At 34.7% G+C, this 27,307-nt stretch overlaps 1 protein-coding gene across 2 annotated transcripts in view; it reads right to left on the reverse strand.

Moving 5' to 3' along the window:
* Positions 1-27,307, reverse strand: part of LOC150095025 (N-acetylglucosamine-1-phosphotransferase subunit gamma-like) — a 149,636-nt gene that overhangs the window by 10,754 nt on the left and 111,575 nt on the right. For both annotated transcript variants that reach the window (XM_090411382.1, XM_090411381.1), the window contains exons 6-8: positions 16,177-16,270; positions 9,042-9,239; positions 2,753-2,911 (exon numbers count right to left, since the gene is read on the reverse strand). In XM_090411382.1, coding sequence (XP_090267508.1) covers positions 2,753-2,911; positions 9,042-9,239; positions 16,177-16,270 — 451 coding nt within the window. The remainder of the gene's footprint in view (positions 1-2,752; positions 2,912-9,041; positions 9,240-16,176; positions 16,271-27,307) is intronic.

The raw sequence follows: 27,307 nt of genomic DNA on the forward strand, positions 1-27,307 counted from the left end.
CCATCCACAACACAGTTGACATTTTCAATGATTCTGCCTATTTTCATTGTCTTTGTCTTTTTATTGCCGACCTTCATACCATATCTATTACAATAGCTATTCAATTTAGTCAGAGAATCTTGCAGACTTGTAGCGGATTTATTTAGAAGTATAACATCATCCGCATAAAGCAAAGAGCTGACATTAACATCTCCAATTTCGATATCATGTTTAATACCACATTCCTTCATAACGTGATCCATATAGATAATGAATAACAGAGGGGATAATGTACATCCTTGTCTCACACCAGATTTAACATTAAACCATATTCCTGTACTTCCTTCAATTCTAACTGCTGACTTACAACTCACATAAAGACTAAGTATTGCTTGATATAATGCCCCATTGACACCATATAACTGCAGCGTATTGAATAGCTTCTCTCTTGGCACCTTGTCATATGCCTTTTCCAAATTGACAAAACTTAAATACAGATCTTTGTTATATTTCCATGCTTTCTCAACTATTTCTCGTAAAGTGAAGATCTGATCATGACAGCCTCTGTTTGGCCTGAATCCAGCTTGTTCTTCACCAAGCTTTTCTTCCACAATTCTTCTCAACCGTTTCTCAAGTATACTTGCATAGATTTTGCCAGGAACACTCAGTAGGGAAATACCTCTATAATTCTCACATTCAGTATGATTTCCCTTTTTATATATGGGTACTATGAGAGCTCTACTCCAATCATCGGGAATTCGTCCCTCTGTCCAAGCTTTCTGAACTATGCAGTGCAGCCACTGTAAGACTCTTATACCACCATACTTCAGCATTTCTGGTCGAATATCATCTACTCCTGCTGCCTTTCCACATTTCAAGCCTTTGATGGCTTTTTCTACTTCAAGTATGGATAAGTATTCCTGACTGCATGGCTGGTCAGTGTTTTTTACCACTGTGCTGTCATCACTGCTTGTTTCATTTAGCAGTTTTTCAAAGTAATTACTCCATACTTCAAGGATATCATTTTCTCCCATTTTCATTTCACCTTTATCATCTCTAACTCCTTTTACAGCACTCTTTCCTCCATTCCTAAGCTTCTTCAACAGAATATTTTGCCACCTTGATATTTATTTTCTATATTCTTGCCAAAGTCTTCCCATGGCTTATGTTTAGCTAGTTTTAAACAGTGTTTAGCATTCTTGCATTTATCTCTATATTCTCTGAGAGCACAAGCTGACTTATTTGACAGGAACTTTTGATATGCTTTCTTCTTTTCCTTCACTGCCTCTTTAACTTCCTGTGTCCACCAGGGAGTTCTGATTTTTTTATCCTTACAGACAACCTCACCACATGCCTCTCTGGCAGAATCAATCAATGTTTTCTTCAGAGTTTGCCACTTAATCTCCAAGATTTGGTTCTTGTTCTCAAACTCTTTCATTTTTTCTTCAATAATCTTTGTGTATTTTAGTCTACAGTTCACATCTGAGAGCTGCTCAACTTTTATTCGCTTTAAAACTTTCTTACATGTTATTCTTTTCAATATGAAATTCAATTGTATCTTGCTCAAGACTAAATAGTGATCACTTCCAATTTCAAATCCTCTGCACACTCTGGTGTCCTGCACCAGGGAGAAAACATCACTATCAACAATAACATAGTCAATGAGACTTTTCTTATTCCTAGCCTCTTCTCTCCATGTGAATTTGTGCACATGCACATTTTTGTGTTAGAACATGGTGTTAGTAATAACCAGTCCATGTCCTGAGCAGAAATCCAACAGATATTTGCCATTATTATTAACTTTGCTCTTTTCTCCAAATTTTCCCAAAATATTTTTGTATATCTCACAATCATTTCCAACTCTGCTATTTAGATCCCCAACAAGGGGATCTAAATAGCTTTTCATTTTTCATTGTGTCAGTTGCTTTTTCTAAAGCTTCAAAAAATTTCTCCACTTCTACCTTAGTAGAACCTTCTGTGGGACCATAGGCACAAATAAGTTTCATTGTCCAGTTCCCCATTCTCATATTTGCCCACATTACTCTACTTGAGACTGACTGCCATTCAAGAAGATTAGCCTCGTATTTTGTGTTGAATACTAGGGCTACTCCTTCTTTTACTTGATTGTCATTGCCTGAATATAACATTATGTATTTATTGCTCAGAAAGATCTCACCAGTTTTGGTCTTTTTTGTTTCAGTCACCCCTATTATGTCGATCTGGTACTTATCTAATTCCTCAGCTAGCTCCATTTCTTTGCCATTCAGGCTTCTTACATTGATAGTACCAATCTTTAACTCTGGTGATATTGAGTTGGGTTTTGTTTTCAAATTTGTTCCAGTAGCTGACTTTTCACTGTTCGCCCTGGTTCCCTGGCGAAAACAACGGGGAACTTGTTTAACCGGGCGACGCCCCAGCCGGCATGAAATTTTGTCATGTACCATCATTTTTTATTTTGGTTTAACCAATAAGAATACAATTTGGTCAGCTAAATCCCAAATTGCCAGTCCATCCTCGTTCATTCAGTATCCAAGTAGATACCCAACAGGGTGTACCACGAGAAGGTGAGGATTGGACATTATGTCAGAAGCCCTGGCGGTTCTCCGCATTTCTTTAAAGGCTATGTGGAGGTCTCCTCTCAGTTATACAGCTTTGACCCTTAAACACCCCTAACTGTCATAACACAGATAAGTAATAATTCCCAGATTCTGAATAATGAAAATGCTTTGAAGAAATGTTGCACTGCATAATATAAGAAATATATATTTCTTACCTTGTTGCATTGTGACAAATCAGAAAAAGGATCATCAGCCAATGCTATTATACTCTCTCGGGTTGTGGCAGGAAGTGTGGCGTTGGGAACAAAGAACGATAAACGTGGTCTTTGAAAACCAGCTTTCTCAAATATTTTCTTAAGACTATTGTTATAACCCTAGTAAAATATAATAATAATAAAAAAAGTTATATAGACATAGTACAATACAGAATCTAGATTGTATTATATTTACAGATTTTAAATCTCATCTTTTTTTATGTGTTAGATCCAATGCCTATTCCAATTTGACATTGAACATGTTTGATATTGAGGCCTACTTTACTTTGCAAACTGCCTTACATCGGTCTACCTGCCACCTTCTGTAACTGGATAAGCTTCTCTGCCCATTCACTACATGCCGTGGTGAATGGCACCCTTTCTTCAAGGAAACGCATTGAACACATCAAGTTGAAGAGAGGGTGGATGGCACCCTTTCTTCAACTGCAAACACATCAAACCTGCTTCTTCTCTTCCTCATTTATTCCATCTACCTGTGGAACAGCCTCCCTATCTTCAAGCTTTGCCAACAATGCAGGGGTGCCTCAGAACTCCTATCACCTAGCTATCTTTCTTTTATACATAAATGATCTACTCTCAATCACTACCAATCCCAGTACACTTCATTCATCTTACTTCTTTGACAAGCCTAGTTCTCAAACATCCTTAACATCAAGATCATTTCCAACCAACTCTAAACACTAATCTTCATACCATCCTTCAGTCACCTTCAATGTTCCAAAATGCAATCCTGCCTTTTCTCTCAAAAAAAAAATGAGATATATATCACCAGACAGGATCAGATCTCTCTCACTCAATGGAATGACATTTACCTCCAGCCTCTCCTGGTACACATTAATAGCTTCCTCAGCATCTAAAAAACAAGGCATTCTTTTCCACTTAAGAACCTATTTTACACCCATCCAGCTACTTATCTTATAAATCACAAATCCATCCCATCATTAGAAGAGTTCCCACATTTGGGGTGTGAACCTAAAAATTCTTGATGCTGTCCAGGGGAGATGCAATTAAGATCATAGATGACTCTTCCCTCACAGGCTCACTTCAATCTCTATCTCACAGATGCAATATTTCAGCTCTATGTCTCTTCTACAGGTATTTTCATGGTCACTGCTCCAATGAACTGGCAAACATCATTCCTCCACTTACTTGTTGGGTCTGTCAAAAAAAGGCAGCATCTACCCAATATTCTTTTTCAGTACAACTGCAAATACATCAAACCTGCTTCTCCTCTTCCTCATTTATTCCATCTACCTGTGGAATGGACTTCAACTCTTTAAGAAAAATATCAACAGATATCTTCTTTCTCAATCCTTATCTGCATCTCACGCACAACACTGATGTGCTATAGATTCTTGTATCCTCGTGTGTGTGTGGTGAGGGGGGGGGGGGGCATGAAGGGAAAACCTGCTGTCTCCATATGAGTCCAGCTAATTAATCTTCAGCTGAAAAGCCTACATATCCTGGACAGGATATTCAAACTAAGGTCTTTCCAATTGAAAGCTGTTTTGCTACTAACTGCTACATTTTAAAAGTGAATGTTAATATAACTGTAGCAAGGTTGCAGCTAAATATACTTGGAGATGGAAAAAGTTATTAATGTTTAATAGTATTTTATTTAATGTTATAACAATTTAATAAGGTCAATCAATTGGTGGACTTATCAAATTAATACAGTGAAATAAACACCTCAATACTATCATTAATAATTCATATTGCTACTGTCCATCTAAAGTGAAATGTCAACATTGTCCACCATAGATGGACAATGTTGATATTTCATATTTATACCCAAAATTTATATATATACACCTGGACAGTATATTTAACTACTGCCACATGCTTTAACAGTTGGTTTTACATTTGTGACAGGAAAACAAGATCACCCAGAGGGGAAAAGCAATGACATAACTACAGTTCACTAATTCAATGCTGGGGTAGGGGGGGGGATGATATACATAACATATAGTTCACTTATTGAATCAACAAAAATTGTCCCCAATCTGGTTCACCTCATTACTAATGTTGTGTCCCAATTTATGATTTTTATTCTATCTAGTAATTTCCTCTTATCTATGTTCTACTATTATCTATGTTCGAGATATCACCAAAAATTTTTACTAATACTTAAGTTATTTCTCCCCTTAGTACCCCTAATATTTGTATTTATACTGTGCCTTTTGGGATATTTAGTTTGAGATATTATATACAAAAACAAGGAGAAAGAACTAAAATATGTCAGAAAGTGAAACAATGTTGCAGTCGTGACACTTTATCTTGTTTCTTAACACATTAATTTCCCGCGTGATTAGGTCCGTATTTTTCAAGTGGTGCATTGGACAGCAATTTCAGACAACTTTTCTTATCATTGAACAAAGGTTTATTAAAAACTTTAACATGGTACAATTCAATTTTTGTTATTACTCAATTCAATGCTAAACTAAATACTTACAAACTAACATTAACTTATTACAAGTAATTAGGCTATGATCCTATAATGGGTATTACGATCATGCTGCCATAACAATTCAACACATAACTTCATGTGACATGGACATATAAGATTAATTCACACTATTTAACTATTCAAACTTAAGTAGATTAACTAAACCTTTTACTGCACTTACACACAACTATGACATTTTAACTTTCCCATACATTACAATAGACATGCAAAATTCTCAGGACACTTAATTATTCATATAACATTAACACTAGCCAGCTTACTTTTAATATGTTCTGTCAGATACTAAAGTCCTAGTATAAATTTTTCTTGGTCACTTCAACAGTTCCGTATTAGAATAATGATACTTATTGCAGACAAATTTTAGTTAACATTAGATATATTTTACAGTACCTTTCTTTCTTGAATTTTCCATATGGGCCTTTACCTTTTTCTGATTGAACTAGCTTGGTATAACCTCTCCGATAATCTGCTACTCCTACGTTCTTTGGAATTGAACTATGCTTACACTGTCTTAAACTTTCGTAATTCAGGACACACTCTGAATCATCTATATGACGGCTGTGCAACTCGCGACGTGGATATCGATATCTTTACAGCTTTCCCTTTCTCGTGGTTGTCACTGAAGTTGAAACACAAAGAATATGTTTCCTTTTCTTTGACTCTATGGCATTCTTCGCTTCTTACATAGGAAATCCGGAATCGAAATCCCGCTCACTTTTGTTTCCATGTTGTGACGACGGAGATATAACCCCAATCTCCACTCAGGAAAACCGCGTGAAACCTGTGCCACGGAGCTCGTAGAGAACTCCTCAGGAACAGAACCAAAACAAAAACCAAAAAGCCTTGTGGGGGGGGGGTCCAACCCTTTTATACTTGCTTTCCTAACGGCACCCTCTTTAACTTCTTTTCTCAGCCCCCTACTTTTTTTTACTTCACCAACCAATTAGGATGGCGTTTTTTTTTTTAGCCAAACGTCCTTTGGTTGGTGAGCCAAACGATGTCTCAATCCAGGAATCGGCCCTGAGCGATAGTCTGTTGTGTTTCTTCCGCTAGCCTCTAACTTAATCTCCTTTCCAAAATTTTTCTATGAATTCATTTAATATTTTAATCTCTAGCCTCTCACATACCATTTCTTATGACTAATCCTTTTCTGTCTTACTTAGATAAATTTTCTCTTTTATATCATATTACAACATTAATATATTCTTTCCTTTTTTTAGTTAGTTCACCCAAACACCTTTATTTTATATATATTTTATTGGATGCAAGAATATTTCCTTTTTCTTTTAAATAATTCATTTAAATTAGCTATTAGCCTTTATGCAGGTTTTTTTTTTTTTATTTGCTCTTCATGTTACACCATGATAACTGAGAATTCTACATTCTTAAGGTATCAGGGTGTAACACTAACCTAAGCTATAACCTCTCTGTTACTCCTCAGCTATCCAACTTTGGCATACATTAGATCATGCCTACCTGAACATGCTCAACAATACTGTGATATCCAGAACACCTTCATGTGTCAGCAATTCATTTGCAACTTAATTTATAGCTGTTGTTTGCTTGTAATGTATATTTTTTGTATATCTCATTTCATGATATGCACCCAATGAAGTCTTTGATGACATCTCAATGAAGAAGATGAAACTAGTTGTGCGTTCATATAATAAATAATTTTATTGTCATTCCTCGACTTTAAGTCATTTAAGTTTTTTCTATTGTGCCATATAGTTGAGTAAATCCACTGCATCAATATATGTACACAGTGTGCTCATTAAGTAATGAGATTGATTTTTAACAGGACAGCCTTTTGAATAAAAGTAACAAATGTGTTTATAGTTTTGACTGCTGCTAGAGTGTGTTGTAATCATACATGCAACTTTCTAGTCGGGTGACGCAGCATTTTTCATGTGGCAACCATGGAAGTGTGTGAGTAGAGCAAGTCAGAAGTTGTGTCATGGAGCAAAGAGCTGTGATAAAATTTTACTGTAAATTACGAAAAACTACTACAAAGTTTTTCCTAATTTACATTAGGAAAGAAAACTTCTGTAGATAGAGGATGAATCATGCTGTGAATGGCCAGTTTCTGCACGGACAAATAAAAATGTGGTAAAAGCTATGGAAATTGTCCACAACAGGTGAATAACCACTAGGCTACTCATTATACAGCTTGGTGTCAGTAAGGAAACAGCCAAATTATTCTTAAAAAAAGATTTGCACAAGAGGAAGATTTGTTTGAGGTTTGTGCCGGACATGTTGGCACACAACAGAGAGAGCACCAGGTTGCATGTTGTCAAAATTTCATCCATGCAGTTAATCAAGATCATGATGTGTTGCAAAGAATTGTCACTGGTAATGAAAGTTGGTGTTTTCAGTTTGATCCGAAAAAGAAACATCAGAGCATGGAATGTCTTCTCCCTGGCAGAAGAAAGTCAAGTTTTTAAAAATCACGTATTAAAACAATGGTCATTGTTTTTTTCAATGCTGTTGGAATTATCCACCGCAAATTTGTTCCAAGGGCACCGCAGTGAATGGTCAGTATTATTTAGGAGTAATGCAATGCCTGTATGCCCACCTGCAACGAATTAGGAAACTGTTTCACAAAAACAATTTGTTTCTGTTGTATGACAATGCATCCACACACTGTGCACTGCCTGTGAAGCAGTTTCTGACTTCAAAGCTGATCTGTGTGATTGAATATCCCTCCCCTGCCCATTCGTCATAACCTTTCCTGCTGATGGAACCGACTTTGTCTTCTTTGGTGCTGAACAACCAGCTTTTGTCCACTGTTTTGACTACTGTTTGGATTCTGGTGTGCAATGGTGAATTCAAGTCTCATCCATAGTAATAAATTGGTGCACAAAATCAGTTTTATTCTTGTTAAAACACTCCAAGCACTGTTCAGAGAGTTTCATGTGAGTGTGTTTTTGATCTGCTGTGAGCAAGTGCGGCACCCATCTTGTGCGAAGCTTTTTCATTTGCAATTCTTCATGCAAAATATATCCTACACTCTTTTGAAATGCCTATAGTCTCAGCAATTTCACGCACTTTGACTCGCCAGTCATCCAATACATATCATGCACTTGATCAATGATTTCTGGTGGTGTTACACTTTTTGGACGTTCTTCACGCGGATCATCTTCAAGGCTGGAATGACCATGTTTAAACTCGGTAGCCCATTTTCTTAATTGTTGGAAACGAAGGAGAAGAGCGCCCATAAACTTTAATGAACTTTGAATGAATTTATTTTGGCTTACCTTCTTTTACAAAGAATTTTATAACTGCATGATACTCAAATTTTATCCATTTCAAGGGATAGAGACAGCACTTTTGCTTCAGACAGCTGTATAAAACAAACTACTTGATAGAATGACTTGCAATTTCACATGGATGCTTACGACAGATGTACCAACTTAGAAAAAAAAAAAAATGCCGATATATGGTCGAGGCTGAGAACTTTTCAGACCACCATCATATAATGAAATTGATGTATATTCAGCATGATGTGTGTGTGTGTGTGTGTGTGTGTGTGTGCGTGCGTGCGTGCGCAGAGTAGAAGGTTTTTTTTTTTAATTAAAATTTAACAGCAAAGTTATAACTTTAAAGTTTTTCATGAAAAATCTGGAGTCTCTTGTCTAAACAGAAAGAGTTGGCAAAACGTAAGACTACTGTAAGTATCGAAATAGAAGGATATGGGGAGGGAGGGGGGAACTGAAAGCAACTTATTGATCATTACAAAGATTTTTTCAATGTACTGCTTACCTTTGCAGTAATGTCACCATCTTGCAGCTCAGTTTCTAAAGTGTCCCACTGCTGACGGATATCTAAAGATAGCCATGGATATACCAACATAGAATCATTATGACAGATTAGAGGAGTTGAAAAGTTTGCTGTGTACTGACATTTCTGTGGTTCTGACACATTTGTTAATTCTTCTTTTGTGCCACAATTCAGCGTTACCTATCAAAAAAAAAAAAAACTTTGATTACATAAAATGTGCAAAAAAAATCAGAGATAGCAATTCATTGGAGAAATTTTGAGATTATTATGATTACAAATTATACCTATTTAAAGAGTTACACATACATCTCTATGATAAAAAAATAAAAAATAAAAAAAAACATTTCTTGCACATTCTTACAAGAAACATGCTTGCAACCTTTGATATTCTTTCCTGATATTCCCCTTTCCTTTTTGGAACTTATGACACAGAGTAGGAAAAAAAATTCAAATATAGCTAAAAATATATATTAACAATTCTAGAAAAAAAAAAAGTATATATTTCATATAGAGCTGGTTCACGAATTTATAAGTAAGAGTTTATAAGGCAGAAACTGGAATAAGATGGCAAAACTATTTCAATTAAAAACACAATGTTTCATCCTAATTACACTGAATTTCTTCAGATGTAAACATGAAAACTAGTAGAAAAACAGTAAAGACTAACAAAGGTCACAACCACTATATAGTTATACAAGACTGAGACTGTTATTTTTCAAATATTTCTAATTGTGTGTTGCATTGTTGAGCATGTTGGGTGTGCTTATGCATTTGCATACACATGCCCTGGCTAACAATGGCTAGGATGTATTCAGACAAGTTGATACTTGGGTTTATATTTAGATGTTTTGATTCAATGCCATTTCTAAGAATTCCCAAATTCTTCTTCTCAGTTATGTCATTGCAATGGTATAATAGTTCAGATTCATCCTATAACACTTGATGTCTCATTGTTAAAACATCTTGTGAGGCAGCTGAAGAGAGTACATGTGATGACAAAGCTGAGGTTCACCCTTTTGTAGTATTCAATATCTCAGATGTGTTCTTCAATGCATTGCTCAACAGATTTTTCTGTCATCCATAGTAAGATGACCTGCATTTACACCATAGCCGACAGACACCCACATATTTAAGTGGACCGTGCTGAGGTTGTGTGGATCGGAGCAGTGATTTCATCAATAAAGGGAGTGAATACTGTTTTAATTTTATGTTCTCTAAGTATTTTTGCCAGTTTTATGAAAATAGAGCTAATATATGGAAGAAGATGAAGCCTCCGTTTTCTTCATTGAATTAGATTAGAGATTAGAAATATCTCTAATCTTATGTTGGTTAAGCAGTCTAGAGATAAGAAGATCATTATAGCCATTTTGAAAAAAAAGTATTTTTTAAATATTAGAGTTCTTTAGCTAGTTGTTTATCTTTGTCAGTAATGAGCCAGTGGGTTCCTGCTGCTAGTGTAGAAATAATACCCAATTTCAGGTCTATAATGATGGGAAGATACACACACACACACACACACAGATATCTATTTGTATGTGTGTAGGATTTTGAAATAAGACTTAATTTATTAAATGGGAGTGAACCATTAGATTCTAACTCATAGGTGAATTTTATGTTAGGATGTTGACAATGAGGTAGTCATTAAAATACAGAAGTGAAATCCAGAATAAGAATATATTGTCTATGTACCTTTTCCATAATTTACGTTTATGATGGTATTCTTCTAGGATCACTTTTACGAATGCTTTCATAAAGAGATTTGCTAAAACTGGTGAAAGAGAACTGCCCATGGCCAGACCCTAGTTCTGCTTGTATATTGTGCTTGAAATATACAGAGAAGATAGAATGTTTGAAGAGTATCATACTAGAAACAATAATACTAGAAAAGAAGAACAATCATACATGCTGCATTTTTTTTTTTTTAATTGGGAACTCTGTCTCTATTTGCCAACTGTGTTGCTGTGGTTATTTTGGTTATAATACTGCATAATTGTTAATGGCTAACAAAATTGCCTAAGAATATAAAAATATTACACTGAAGTCTTGGCTTCAAAAACATTTTCAAGTAGCTGACTAAAGATCACAATCCCATAAGAGCATATACAATGGTAGAAAGATTTTCAACAATTTTCTTCCACAAAATGATTTGTCTAGTTCTTTCTTGAGAATTCACATTGTTCATTTAGTTTCATTATTTTATTGTTTTCTTCTTCTTTGCTTGTAAGCTAAGCATAGTTTAATTTAGAAAACTAAATCATGACTATAATTTGAGCTTTAGAAACATCCATGTGGAGAATGTGCACCTATGGCTGGATAGCACTGCATATAGTTGGCATTCTCAAGTTTTTCATATGACAGAAATCAAAAATTTTACCAGGTAGTATAATGATTCATCCTGATTTGTAGACCATTTCTTATGCTTCAAATCTACTAAGGTGCAATGTTACTGATCATTTGCACTTGGTTATTCTTGGGAGTCAGAAGGGAACAATTCCAGAGCCAAGAGCTCACTCAATTAGTCACAGTATCAGAAACCTTAGATTAAAAAAAACAAAACAAAACAGTGGATAAAATAGCCAAGTAACCTAAAACATATCTGAGATCACTGTGAACATATCCAAAATTTCATCAAGATCAATTCAGCCATTTCTGCATGATGACTGGAAAAAAAGACATTGTTTTAATTTTATTTATATTGATTTTAAGAAATCTTAAAGAAATTACCATGGGATTGGATGATATATCAGTCTGTTTGAGGAAATGGCAGGTGCCCTCAACTATATTTCATTTCCTCATTTGAAGAAAATGGTGAACATCAAAGAGAAATGGCAGATGCCCTCAACCAGGCTGCTTCATTTAAGTCTCAGCAATGATAGAATTCCAAGGGAGTGGAAAGAGGCAAGATAGCCTGTTGCATGAAAAGAGATTCCAGGACAGAGGTAGAAAATTATGGACAAATCAGTATCTGGGAATGGTAGTTATAAAGTATTTGGAAAATATGTTAAGTGAAATTGTAAACAGCAGAGTAGGAAATGAATACTAGACATGTAGAAATGTTTTAGGAAAATTTGGAGAAAAGAGCAAAACAAATAATAACAATTTTAAGCATCTGGCTAGATTTCTGCTCAGGACATGGATATTTCATTATATGCATCATGTTCAAACATTAGGAGATGTGCATAAATTCACTTAGAAAGAAAAAATGTCAAAATTCACCAGCCTAGCAGTATATTCTAGCAGTGGTGTAGTCATTCTGGTAGATTCTACAACAAAACATCGCAACAAAAGAACTGTACTTTACTTTACTTTTGGTTTTGGAGTCACTCTGCTATGATGTAAACAATGCATTGCTCTAAATAATAATATCAATTCTTGGCTACTTTTGTATTGCATTTCACAATACAATATACATTACGATAAAATATATTTTATAAATAAATAATTAAAACTATGAGTATTTCACTTGATTTACTTTTAATTTAGAATGAGATATAATGATATGCCATACATGTAATTTATACTGCTTTATAAAAGCAAACATTACATTATTATTATTATTATTATTATTCTAAGATCCCCCATGGAGTCAATGACTCATCTAGGCAGTGCCTTTGTCATACACACAGCTCATCATGCCTTGCCTTAAACACATTCAAATTCTCTGCACACACACCACAGTGGAATGCCTTAGATGGCAAGGCATTCCAATCATTCACAACTCTGCATGCAAAAAAACTGCTTCTTACTCCCTTGTTCACACCCTCCTTATACAGCTTCCAGGGATGACCTCTTGTTCTCTCCTGATCTCCCACCATTTTATGAAAAGCCTCTTCAACACTGATCCTCTAACAACCCTTTACCAACTTGTACATCTCTATCATTATCACCCCTCGTCCTCCTATCCACTAGACTCTGTAAGTTGCACCTTCTCAACCTTTCCTCATATTCAACATTCCACAGATCAGGAACTACTGGAGTCGATCAACTCTGGACCCTTTGAAAACCAGCTGACCAAATCTGTGCACAGTAGTCCGTATGTGGAACAGGAAACTCCTTAATGCTAAAAGTCAGTGTCCTCCACATCATTCCCAGAATTCGTTGTGTTGTCCTCACAATTTTAGCAATGTGTCCTCTAAATTTTAGATCCTTATCCACCATCACTCCAAGATCTCTTATTTCCTCCACCTCCAACAATATATTCCAACCAAGCATAAATTCTACATCCCATCTTTGTTTCCCAAATTTTAAAACCTTACATTTTTCAACATTGAACTGTCATCCCCACTCCTTCCCATGCCCTGAATTCTCATCCATCTGCTAGAACATCTGTTCTACTCCTCATAGTTTGTCCCAACTTTGTATCATCTGCAAACAAATCTTCCCCAATATCATTAACATACAGGTTAAACAGCAACAGCCCTAAAACAGACTCCTGAGGCACACCACTAGTGACTTTCCTCTTCTGGGATATTGTTCCCCCATACACAACTTGCTAATACCTATCAAGTAGCCAATCTCCAATCCAATGCACTAGTCTAATCCAACCCCATCCACTTTAGTTTGACTATCAACTTATCATATGTTAATCTATCAAAAGCCTTTGCAAAATCTAAGTATACTACTGTGTATCCATCTCCTTTGTCCAATGAATCCATCACCTTATTGTAATAAGTAAGTAAATTACTAAAACATGACCTCCCTTTAACAAATCCATGCTGTCCATCAAAGATAATATCATTGTCGTCAACCCAATTCTGGATCCTGGTTCTCACCAGCCTCTCCAACACTATAAACAACTGACTGACAACTGACACACAGATAAGCCTATAATTTGATGCTTGAGTTCTGTCACCTCCCTTATTTGTACAATCTTGTCTTCCTTCCACTCCTTTGGAACTTGACCCAGTGCAAGACTCATATTAAACAAATATGTCAAGGTAGATGCAAACTCCCTGGCACATTCCTTCAAAATACATGGTGATATATTATCAAGTCCCACAGCCTTATTAACATCACGTATGCTCAATTTGCCATATACCTCTTGCTCACTTACAGTCAGTCTCTCTCCTCATTATCATCGACTGCTCTCACACTCTCTATGATGTCATATTCACAAGAATGAAAGACCTTTATGAACTTCTCATTGAACATCTCAACTATATCCTCTGCAGCAGTTGTTCTTATACCATTTTCTCCAATCAATGTCATCCTTCCATAATCATTCTTCTTCTTTTTTTTTATTTTATTTTTGCTGGCTACATGTCAAAAGAACTCCCGAGGATTCTTTTAGAATCTCTCATAGAGCCCATATACAAAATGGGGAATAAAACTGAATGTGAGAATTACAGAGGTATTTCCCTACTGAGTATTGATGGTAAGATTTTTATTATTATTATTATTATTATTATTATTATTATTACATGACATCTCCATGGAGTTCCAAAGACTAATCGAGGGAGGGAACCTGCTCTACAACTCTTTGTCTCCACCACTCAATCAACCAACTATAAATATTTTCATCATCTACACCAACGGCATCTACCGCAGACCACCACCACTAGTATCACAGACAAGCACAAATGACCATGGCAGGATTAGAACCTGCAGCCTTTTGGCTGGAGAGAGGATACGCTAACCACTCAGCCAACCAGGCTGGCATTTATGCAAGTATACTTGAGAAATGGTTGAGAAGGATTGTGGAAGGGAAGCTTGGTGAAGAACAAGCTGGATTCAAGCCAAATAAAGGCTATTAGGATCAGATTTTCACTTTACGACAAATAGTTCAGAAATCATAGGAATATAACAAAGACCTGTATTTAAATTTTGTAGATCTGAAAAGGCAGATGACAAGGTGCCAAGAGAGAAGCTATTCAAAACTCTATAGTTGCATGGTGTCAGTGGGGCATTATATCAAAAATATTTATCCTTTATTTGAGTTGTAAGTCAGCAGTTGGAATTGAAGGAAGTGCAGGAAGATGGTTTAATATTAAATCTGGTATCAGACAAGGATGTACATTATCCCCTCTTTTATTCATTATCTATATGGATCACATTATGAAGTAAAGTGGTATTAAATCTGATATCAAAATTGGGGATGTTAATCTCAGCTCTTTATTTTATGCAGATGATGTTATACTTTTAAATAAATCCAGTACAAGTCTGCAAGATTTCCTAACTAAATTGAATAACTCATGTAATAAATTTGGTATGAAAATCAGCAATAACAAGACAAAGATAATGGAAATAGGCAGAAACACTGAAAATATCAACTGCATTGTGAATGGAGAACTTATAGAACAAGTGAAACATTTTAGCTACTTATGCACAATTTTAAGTGAAGACGTTAAATTAAATATGGAAATAGACAACAGCGTCAACAAAGCCAGTCAACATAGATAGGAAGTCAACTGAATAAATTTGTATGGAATAAGAGAGAAATTAGTCAAAACACTAAATTAGCTGTATACAAGACAGTGTTCAGGCCAATTTTAACTTATGGATCTGAGAGCTGGGTTAGAAATAAAACACTTGACCAAAGACTAGAGACCACAGATATGAGAGTTCTGCGAAAGATTAGGGGGTGGGTGTGAATAGATGACATCAATGGCAATATCTTATTAAAAACGAGGATATTAGTAAAAAACTTGACATTGCTAGCATCCAAAAATGTGTTAGCAGAGCTAATCTCAGGTGGTATAGTCACTTAAACAGAATGGGAGAGGAAAGATTAGCAAAACAAATCTTCTCTGCCAGGTTGGCATGGACCTAGAGGAAGACCAAGATATAGGTGGATTTATATGGTAAAAAGTGCCTTAGAAGATAGAAATATAAGATCTGATAATGTTGGAGTCTTGATAAGTAACATTGATTTGGAGAAAAATTGTAGATAGGAAGTTAGTAATTATGTAATTTTTCATGTAAGTACTATCATATCCTGTACACCCCTTGAGAGTACATGTGAGGAATTTGATGATGATGATGAGGTATTTGAAAATTAACTAAGAGATGAATAACTTGAAACCTTCAATTGACTCAAATTGTCATAAGTGCTTTCTTCTTAAAAAAAACAATACATTATTATGGATTATAATTGCAGGAAAAAATATCTAAAAATTACCTGAATGGTTCTTTCAGTATCACTACACAAATCACCATAAGTAAACACCATAGCAACAAACTTATTGTTCTCTATCTGCCAATGATCCCAAACCCTAAAAGAAAATAGTTCAATTATTACAAGAGAAATTTGAGAATTTTCTTACCATTATGTGTATCATAGTAAAAGTGCAGATATTTTTATAAGATATGAAATGACATTGTGAAAATGGCTCAATGAATTAATTTATAATAGTACAATCAGTGAAATATTGTACTATTATAAATTAAATTCGTGGACTTATATCCATTAATAATATCAGACAATTCTTTATTCCATATAGTATCATCAGAAATGGAATTGTTCTTGCATCATTTATCTGCTAAAATATTCAATGCAAGGCATGAGCCAATCATTTCATGGCCGTACTTTGCCCAAAGAGCAGAACACAAGAAATTGCCTTGTGCTTTCAGTTTGTATATTGGGTGGGAATGTCACAAATGGTAGCATGGTAGCAAGGAAGAATCTACTAGTTTTAGAAGGAAAATATACTATTGATTTCAGATATATAAATAAATAAAGAGAACATCTATATTTGTGTTAAACATTTAAATTACTAAAAGATATAATAAATTATGTGTAAACTCACAGCATAATCATTTGCCATTAATGACAAGAATATTTAAGAAATACATAACCTATAATTTTGAGTTGTTGTGGTACAATAATTAGATTACCATCCCAGAGTAATCTAATTATTGTATCACATGTGATCCTATAATCTACAGCCAATGAATTATGTACATTTATGATAAACTGAATTAAAAAAATAAGAACATAATTCTAAGATCAACAATAGCACATCTTATCCTTCTGTTCTTTTACCTCAAGAAAGAAAGAAAAGATACTGATCATGGCCTTGATGCAAATCTCATCTATAATTTAAAACTCTTTGTAAGAACTTTTCAACTGAATGTTAGTTCTCATATAAACTTTATTTCACACCAGTAATGAGGTTTACATGAGGAAAAGTTGCTTGACTTCATATAAAATTATAAATCTTAATGTTCATGACAGGCCATTAACATAAGAAAAATATGTGAAATGTTATATTACATGATTTTGGATTTTCTTGAAGTGGTAAATGAAAACCAAAGAGAGTATCTGAATTTTTCTATGCTGTTATGCATAATGTTAAATTTTATTAATATCAATATATTAAGTGGATATTAAGATGGGAAGAATGAAAGGTCATCCCTGGAAGTTGTATAAAGATGTCGTGAAGAAGAGTGTGAGGAGCAGATTTTTTATATAGAGAGTTGTTAGAGAGCAGAATGCATTGAGTGCAGGTAGTGTAAGTAACTTCAAAGCTCATTATGATAGACATGATGCAGTTGAGTGATTCTCCCATGATGACTCTGTTAACTCCATGGAGGTTACCAAATGATAATAATAATAATAATAATTAACATTAGAGCATTATGTATAACATAATTTGATATTATGTTATACATAATGCTCTTGTAATTAGTATATTAATATCAAATTAATAAAATTAATTTGATATTAGTATATTCACTATCAATGCATTAATATATTAATCCATTGATATTAATTCATTGATTATATTAAGTAATGAATTGTTTGATAATTAGAACACAGCAAAATTTTTTTCTTTCTAATTATCAAACAATTCATTTTTTTTTGTAAGACTAGTATTTGTGAACTGTTTGAATGGCAAAAAGAATATTATGCATTACAGGAATCATAGATTCTGCATCCACTGAAGTATATATTCTGCATGCTTAGTGAGACTATAATTTTATAACTGCATATTGCATGATCTTCAAAAGCAATATAACGAAACTTTTAAATGTAATTGCTACAATCAGTAATAATTTTTCTTTTTCTAATTTTCTGCAATAGATTCTGCAAACACTGTATTAAATTTCAAAAACATCTTCAGTTGTACAAAATAACATGTGGTCATGGCCATTCACGCTAACAGGATGTGAAAAACAACCTTGATAGGCAATAAAATTAGAAAAAGAAAAACTATTACTGATTGTAGCAATTACGTTTAAAAGTTTCGTTATATTGCTTTTGAAGATCACGCAATATGCAGTTATAAAATTATAGTCTCACTAAGCATGCAGAATATATACTTCAGTGGATGCAGAATCTATGATTCCTGTAATGCATAATATTCTTTTTGCCATTCAAACAGTTCACAAATACTAGTCTTACAAAAAAAAAAAAAAAAAAAAAAACTGGCATTCCAAAACTATTGATGAATTTGTAAAAAATAAATCCTCAATACAGAGGGGGCATGATATATGGTCAAACAAGCTCTACCCCACCCCATGACCAACACAAATAATATACAGTCTGGCATGAACATGTGTTAAGTGTTAGATTACATAGATCTGTATCTAATGGTGTTACGTAGTTAATGAAATTAAATATTTTAGTTACTAGATGTTTTATAGAATTGTGCAGTCAACATAGAAATATATTTTTCAAAAAAAAACATGTAAAGGAAATTAGAATTTAATATAGCTCCTTTATATTTTGCTCACTGTAAATGAACATCATTCAGGGAGAATACAGAAGACCAGTTACAACAACAACACCCAAATTACGAATCACAAGAATGATTCGTAATTTGGATGTTGTTCACTCAGCTGTGACTGGTGTATCAGTCACAGCTGAGTGAACAGAAAAATGCACTACTCTAGTTCAAGAAAACCAAGAATATATACTTTGTAATCCAAGGTCAACTAAATAACTAATAATACCTAGTTAACCTTGAATACAAATAAAAATTATTTAATTAACCTTGAATTATGAAGCTATACTTGGTTCCCATGAACTCTAATAGTGCACTTTCCTGTTCACTCAGTTGTGACCAAGAAATTAGGAAATATATCATGATATGTGACTCATTCTTGATTAATGATTCATATTTTCAATGTAAAATCAGTCTTCTATATTCTTCCACAATGATGTTCATGCTACAATGAGCAAAATATATAGCAGTCGTATTAAATTCTAATTTCCATTACATATGTAAACCACTTTTAAAAAATATATTATTATTAAATGATACCTCCAGGAATTCATCAAGGGAGGGCACTCTATTACAGGTCTCCACCACTTCGTCCACCAACAAATAGAGCATGCCAATACCATCATCGTCTACAAAAAACATTATCTACTGTGCAGCACCACCACTAGTATTTTTTTGTCTGTGAATTGCATGTGTTCTCCTTACTGCTCACTCCCCTAATTTTTCTCATATTAGTTGTCTCTAGTCTTTGATCAGGTGCTTTGTTTCAAACCCAACTCTCAAATCCATAACTTAAAACTGTCTTGTATACTGTTGGTTTGGTGTTTTGGCTAATTTCTCTTATTCCATATAAATTTATTTATCTGCCTCCCTACTACACCAGCCCTGCTTATTCTGTTTGGTATTGTACAATATATTCTATTTCCATATTTAATTTGCCATTTTAACTAAAAACTATGCCTAAAAATTGTGAAATATTTTACTTGTTCTATAGGTTGTTCTAAAACTTCAGCTACATTGAGAATGTAGCTGAAGTTTTCTGTGTTCCTGTCTATTTTCATAATTTTGATATTTGTATTGCTGATTTTCATGATAAGTTTGTTACAGCTGTTATGCAATTTAGTTAAAGAACCCTGGAGACTTGCACTGGATGTATTTAGGCATACATCATCTGCATAAAGCAAACAGCTAAGTTTGATATCTCCGATTCTAATATCCAGTTTAATGCCACATTCTTTCATAATGCAATTCATATAAATGATGAATAAGAGTGGAGATAATGTGCATCCTTACGTTAACCCTGATTTTACATCAAACCATCTTCTTCCATTCCCTTCAATTCTAACTGCTGGCTTACAACTTAAATATAGGCTATGTACTGCTCTGTGCAGATCCCTGTTATATTCCCATGATTCCTCAATTATTGTTATAAAGTGAAAATCTGCTCTTGACAACCCCTATTTGACCTGAACACAGCTTGTTTTTCCCCAAGTTTTCTTCCACAATTTTTCTCAATCTCTTTTCAAGTATGCTTGAATAATTTTTACCTGGAACATTTCATAGAGAAATTCCTCTGTAATTCTCACATTCAGCTTTATTCCCCTTGTTATAGATGGAAACTATGAGAGCTCTGCTCCAATCCAAAAAAAAAATCATCTGGAATTTGACCTTCTGATCATGCCCTCTAAATTATACAATATAGCAACTACAAAACTTTTATAAGTCCATATTTAAGCATTTCTGGCCGAATATCATATACTCCAACTGCCTTTTTCACATTTCAAGTTTTTGATGGCTTTTTCTATCTCAAGTTTTGATATATGCTCCTTTTTGCATTCCTCTTGAAAATTTTCTACTACTACTACTACTACTGTTCTGTTCTTTCATTTAACAGTCTTTCAATGTAATTACTCCAGACATCTAGGCTATCCTTTCCTTATCCTTCAGTTTTCATTCCATTTTTATCATCTTTGATTATTTTTACAGTACTTTCCTCCATTTCTAAGTGCTTTCAATAGCCTCCAGAACATTTTGCCACCTTTCTGATACTGATTTTCTAAATTCTTACCCAACTCCTCCCGAAACTTTTGTTTATCTGCTTTTACACATAGCTTAGCTCTTACATTTTTCTCTGTATTCTTTTACAGCATCTGCCGACTTATTTGCTTGGAACTTTCAGTATACTTTCTTCATTTCTGGAACTGCTTCATAACATACTTCCCTCAGTAAATCAATGTTTTCTTCAAAGTATGTGACTGAGACTCCAAAGTTTGTTTTTTGTTTTTGAACTGTTTCACTTTTTTCTTTAAATCTGCCTGTAAAAGCTACTCAGTTTTAATTCTTTTTTTAAAACTTTCCTATATGCCATTCTTATCGATGAGATATTCATTTTTATCTTACTTAGAAGTAAGCAATAGTCAGTTATAATTTCAAATCTTCTGTACACTCTTGTATCCTAAACCAGAATAAAGATATCACTATCAACACTGACATAGTCAATGAGGCTTTTCTTATTTCCTGTATCTTCTCTACATGTGAATTTGTGTACATCTTTATATCAGAACATGGTGTTAGTAATGAAATCCAGGAGATACTTTCTGTTATTATTAGCTTTGCTCTTTGATCCAAATTTTCCCACAACATTCCTATATGCCAGATGGAATTAAATTTCTACTTTGTTGTTTAGATCTCCAATGAGGACCACTTTTTTCATTTTCTTTATGTCAGCTGCATGCTCTAATGACTCAAAAAATTCTTTAATTTCTTCCTTAAGAGAAATTTCTGTAGGATCATATGCAATGGACATATGAAATGGACAATGAAACAAATAAGTTTCATTGTCCATTTCCCCCATTCTGAAGTATGCCCACGTAACTACTTGAAACTGCCTTCCATTCAAGAAGTTTTTATTCATGTTTAATGCTATCACTACTCCCTTCCTTGATCATTATTGCCTGAATATAACATCCTATACTTATTTAGTTAAGATCTCATCTGTGTTTGTCTTCTTTATCTCAGTAATGCCAATTATGTGATACTTTTCCAGTTCTTCTGCAAGCTTGATTTTCTTTCAATTAATACTTACTCCTTATATTTAGTTTAATCCTTTATCCATGTGTAAGCAAACAAAGTTTGTGCCTGAAGCATCTTCAGGACTGGGGCAACCTGTGGCAAAGGTGGACTGACTTCACATCACTTGCCTTAGTATCCCATAATGCAAGTACACCTCTTTGCAGACATGTATAATGCTATGCATTATGGGAAAGGGTCACTACAAGACTGGTTTCAACCTTTATTGAGGTCTCTATAACTAAATATATAATGTACAGTCTAACCAAGTGAAAAAACTTCCAACATCTTTCTCTAATCCAGAGTAATTTAATAATAAGGTGTGACACCTTTTGGCAACTCGTATAAGGAAATATGACTTCTGCATTGCTTCAAACTTGGTATCAACTCTGGGTCTGACTCCCACTGAAGAGACCTCAATAAAGGTCGAAACCAGTCTGGTAGTGACCCTTCCCATGATGCATAGCATTATACAAGTCTGCAAGGAGGTGTGCTTTGCATTATGGGATACTAAGGCAAGTGATGTGAAGTCAGTCCACCTTTGCCACGAGTTGCCCCAGTCCTGAAGATACTTCAGGCGCAAACTTTGTTTGCTTACACTTGGATAAAGGATTAAACTAAATATATAATCTATAGTCTAACCAAGTGAAAAAACTTCCAACATCTTTCTCTAATCCAGAGTAATTTAATAATAAGGTGTGACACCTTTTGGCAACTTGTATATGGAAATATGACTTCTGTATTGCTTCAACCTTGGTATCACCTCTGGGTCTGCCTCCCACTGAAGAGACCTTAAAGGTTGCCCCAGTCCTGAAGATACTTCAGGTGCAAACTTTGTTTGCTTACACTTGGATAAAGTATTAAACTAAATATATAATCTAATCAGGTTGCACCATAATAAATTTAGTTTAATCCTTTATCCAAGTGTGAGCAAACAAAGTTTGCTCCTGAAAGTATCTTCAGGACTGGGGTAAGGTGGTACAACACCAGGACAACTCCTTGCAAAGGTGGAGCAAGATACCAGCACTCCTATCTCAGTATCTCCCATAATGCAAAACACATCTCCTTGCGGATATGTCTAATGTTATGCATTAAGGGAAGGGCCACTACCCAGACTAGTTTCGGCCTTTATTGAGGTCTCTTCAGTGGGAGCCAGGCCCAAGTGGAGATACCAGGCAGAAGCATTAGCAAGGTCATCTCTACCTATAGGATTTGCGAAATGGTGTGCCACCCTTTTTTAATAAATTACTCTGGATTTAGAGAAAGATGTTGAACAATAAAGGATTAAACTAAATTTATTATACTCTAACCAAGTGAAAAATAAACGTTCAGGTTGCACCATCACATGTATGTGTGGTTTAAGCCAAGAGACTACAATTTGGTTGGCAAAAGTCCCAAATTGCCAGCCCATCCTTGTTTATTCAGTATACAGTAAATATCTACTAACATAGAGCACCTCATGAAGGTGAGGATTGGACACTAGGTCAGAAGTCAGTACTCTGCATTCATTAAAGGTAATTTGGAGGTCTCCTCTCATTTATGTAGCTTTGATCCTTAAACAACCCACCTTTTGATTATATTATTTTCTTAATTAATTTCTAGAATTTCTCTATCCTCAGCAAGACAGGCACACTTAAACTGTAAGTGAAGACTGATTCATGAGTTTGAATTGTTAGAACAAAGAAGCCTTCATTCAGCTGCTGCCCATCTCTGTACATAATAATAAAGGGATTATAAAAATAACAAACAGGACTTTCATCCATGATGAACTGAATGTGTTATCAAATGGTCCAAATTTTGCCTTATCCCCTCATCAGGTATCTTATTTAGAATTCATTTTAAGTGTGGTAAAAGGTATCATCGACTTATGTACAGATGAAGCTAACAAACAGAGAAACTACATGAAAAGATGAAAAAGGTTAGCTTTATATAAAATCTGTGCGAATTGAAACTGCAGAGATTTTTTATATAAAACTAAACCTCCTCCTTTGAATTATACCATTTTCAGAACTACAAGCTCTTCATTGTTTGTATCACAACATTAACACTGTCATCAGGAAAGCCGATAAAGGCAATGCCACTGTTCTGGCATTGCCTTTATAATAGCAAACAATGTTTTTACTAAGGGAGCAATCAACATACAGTATAACAGTAATCAGCAGAGATCCATCTCAGAGTCATATTAACAAATTAAATAAATTATCAGACCAGACATTTTCTTTAGATGCTAACACTACTGAAAAATTACAAATTCATAATGCTCATCTGCTATGTATCTATGGACTGCTCAAGATTCACAAATCTGATTATCCATTACTGTATTGGCTCTTCCACTTATCATCTAGCTGAATATCTTTCTAATCTTTTACAAAACCTGACTGGCCACACAAGTTCTTATATCAAAAACAGTATTGACTTCAAAGAGAAAATTAAAGATCCTCATTTGAGGGACGTCACAATCATACCACTCAAACAACTCTTCAATTTTGTTTAAATTTACCATTAAAAAAGACTTCACATAGAAGAATAAACTTTACAAACAAATAGTAGGTACATGGCTGTACTTTACAAACAAATAGTAGGTACAGTCCTATCCTACCAGCTAAATCTGCCCATGGAACTTCATAGAACATCTGGGAAACCAACTTTTCAATATCTCGTTTCATTGATGAGAATTACTTCAATTTCTGGACAAAATTAATTCCATGTAATCCTACATCATGTACTCATACAAGTTCACTATTGAACATAAATCTAACAGGAGTCTTCCCTTTCTGGATACTTTAATAATCCATACCTTTACTGGCAGTATCGAATTTTTCATTTACAGAAAACCATCCTTCATTGGCAGATACATCCATCTGGTTTCAGCCCATCATCCATCTCAGAAGACAGGTATTATCAGAAGTCTTGTTCACAGAGCATGCACAATTTGTTCTTCAGATTCCCTTCTATTAGAAGAATTAAATAAAATAAGAATACCTTGATCTCTAATGTATATAACAAAACTGCCATCAAGAAAATAATCAGTGAATATTATCCCACAGCCAGACTACAACCTGATGTAAAAAGGATTTCCATACCCTACATTAAAAGGATTTCTGAACAAATAGCATGAATTCTTTGCAAATATAAACTGCAAAGATTGCAAAGAGTGCATCAGCAAAATGAAATAAGATAATGAAAAGATGATTTCCCAGATGCTCCATAAAGTTTCATCAATCCTGGAATCCAGTCTCATAATTTTACCCAAGGTAAGCATCTGCTACAATATGATAATGGATTACAAGATTGATGACTTCTTAAGTTAGTGAATGATTAAATAATTTGTCAAGTATTTTAATTGTACAGTATAAGGTTGCCACTAAAATAACCTAATTAAATTAGTGAGAAAAGCAATGTGCTACTGTGATAATATAATTCATCAGTGATCTTCCTCACAACAACCAAAGAGAAAATCAAAAATTAAATTACTAGATTATTAATTATATGAAAAGCCAAAGGCTTCAATTCGGCGACATGAACTTATTTAAGTTAAGGGATATTACATCCCATATTGTTTCATAGTCGAATAAGAAACTCAAAGAGTTTCATGCCGAATATAGAAACTATATAGAGTTTGGCGAGTCCAAGCGTAAATAAATACCTGGATAGTGCAACACCTGACCCAATTGGTAGTGCAACACTGAGGCAACTCATAGTAAGCATGGAGCAAGCTCCAATCACTATTCTTGGTATTTACCCATAATATGAAACCCAGCTCCTAGGAGCTGTATTACTGTTCTACATTATGAGAGAAGGTCACTACCCAGACCGGTTTCAACCTTTATTGAGGTCTCATCAGCGAGTAGGTAGACCTAGTAATACCAAGTTTGTAGCGAACAGAACTTACATACCCTACTATGAGAATTGCCAAGAAGGTGTCCTAATAAATTATTAATTACATGAAATAGGTGATGCAATTTCACTTCTGATTAGAATGTTCAGCTGATGCAAAAATTATTCTTTATCTGTAACCTTGATAAATCTATGTTTTAACAGGTATAAGTATGTAGGGTATTTGAAAAACTGGAGTTTTGTTTTTGTTTCATCAAAAGTCGCTAGAGGGCCAGGCGATTGGTCGTGTTTTCAGGGAGCTCTCGAAAGCTAAGTATAATTTTGAATGAAAATTAGAATATAGGTTAAAATCATAACGTAATATTGTCTAATTTTGGTAGCTTGTGGTGTCAGTGTGATTTTGGTGTAAATTCCGTTATTTAATTTAGTATTTAACGATACGTTTCATAGATTTGAATATGGCGCCAATGCGACGTAAGATAATGGCGTCCAAAAATACGACGCCATTGTTCAAAAACTATAATGTGAGAGAATTTGTCCAATGTGATGTGTGTGGAATGTATGCATTCCCGAATGAGACTGGAGTTTGGATTGAAAGTGATAGTGGTGGGAGAATGTGCAGAAAGTGTAAGCAAAGTGAGGAGTTGAATTATGTGTCAGGTTGTGAGACAGCTATGCTTGAAGATAGCCAGAATGTGAGTGAAAATAGTGGCTTGATAGGGAATTGCGATGTACAAGATGGCAATGAGAGCGGTGATCTAAGAAAGAGTAAGAGCAACTATACAGAGAGAGAGAAAGTGGTTTGAATGATAAAAAAAATGAGGAATTATTTGTAGGAAGTGAGATCGCTAGGTTGCGCGCAGTGATACAAAATGTGCAGCGGCAATTAGAGCACCTGCAAAACTCTTTCCAGAGTGATTCGGCTAATGTAAATAACCAGCGTAAGAGTGGGCGAGTTTCTGAAATGAAGGAAAGAGTGTTGTATGGTAACTCGTTATTAAGAGGAGTGATAGATGGGAATGTAACTAAATCGTACTTACCGGGTGCGAAATTTAAGGATGTAAGTGAGAGTATTAGAGTGCAAAAACAGAGAGTGAAAGAATTAATAATTGTGGCGGGTACGAATGAATTGAAAGGTGATAAATTTTTTATGAGAGAGGACTTGAAAGTATTGTTAAAGGTAGCAAAAGAAAAGAGTGACAGAGTTAGAATGGTGAGTCTGTTGCCACGGTATGACAGAGAGGAGTTTAGAAGGAGGGCCATAATCGCAAATGACATTATGCGCAGGTTATGCAAACGGTGTGGTGTGGAATTCGTGGACGTGTGGAATGAGTTTGATGGGCGAAAGGACTTATACAAAATGGATGGCCTGCATTTGAATGGGCTTGGTGTGCGAAGACTGGAAAAAGTGTTGCTGAATGAAGTGAAAATGGATGTGCAGAATCAGGGAAACTAGAACTACCAAGGATGGGGGGGAGTGGATATGCAGACATCAGTGAGACAGTTGAGTGTAAAAACGTATATAATGTACCTGAGCCAGCACTAAGGACAAAAAATGGGAATGGGACATTTAGAATAACACATCAAGATAGGGGTGGAACAAAGGGATCACTGCATTTCATGTATACTAATGCCAGGAGTATTAGGAACAAGAAGGAAGAATTTTTGGCCTTGATT

The sequence above is a fragment of the Typopeltis vanoorti genome, chromosome 21 (assembly GCF_054136105.1).
Source record: "Typopeltis vanoorti isolate ZY-2024b chromosome 21, IOZ_Tvanoo_1.0, whole genome shotgun sequence".
Lineage (NCBI taxonomy): Eukaryota > Metazoa > Arthropoda > Arachnida > Uropygi > Thelyphonidae > Typopeltis > Typopeltis vanoorti.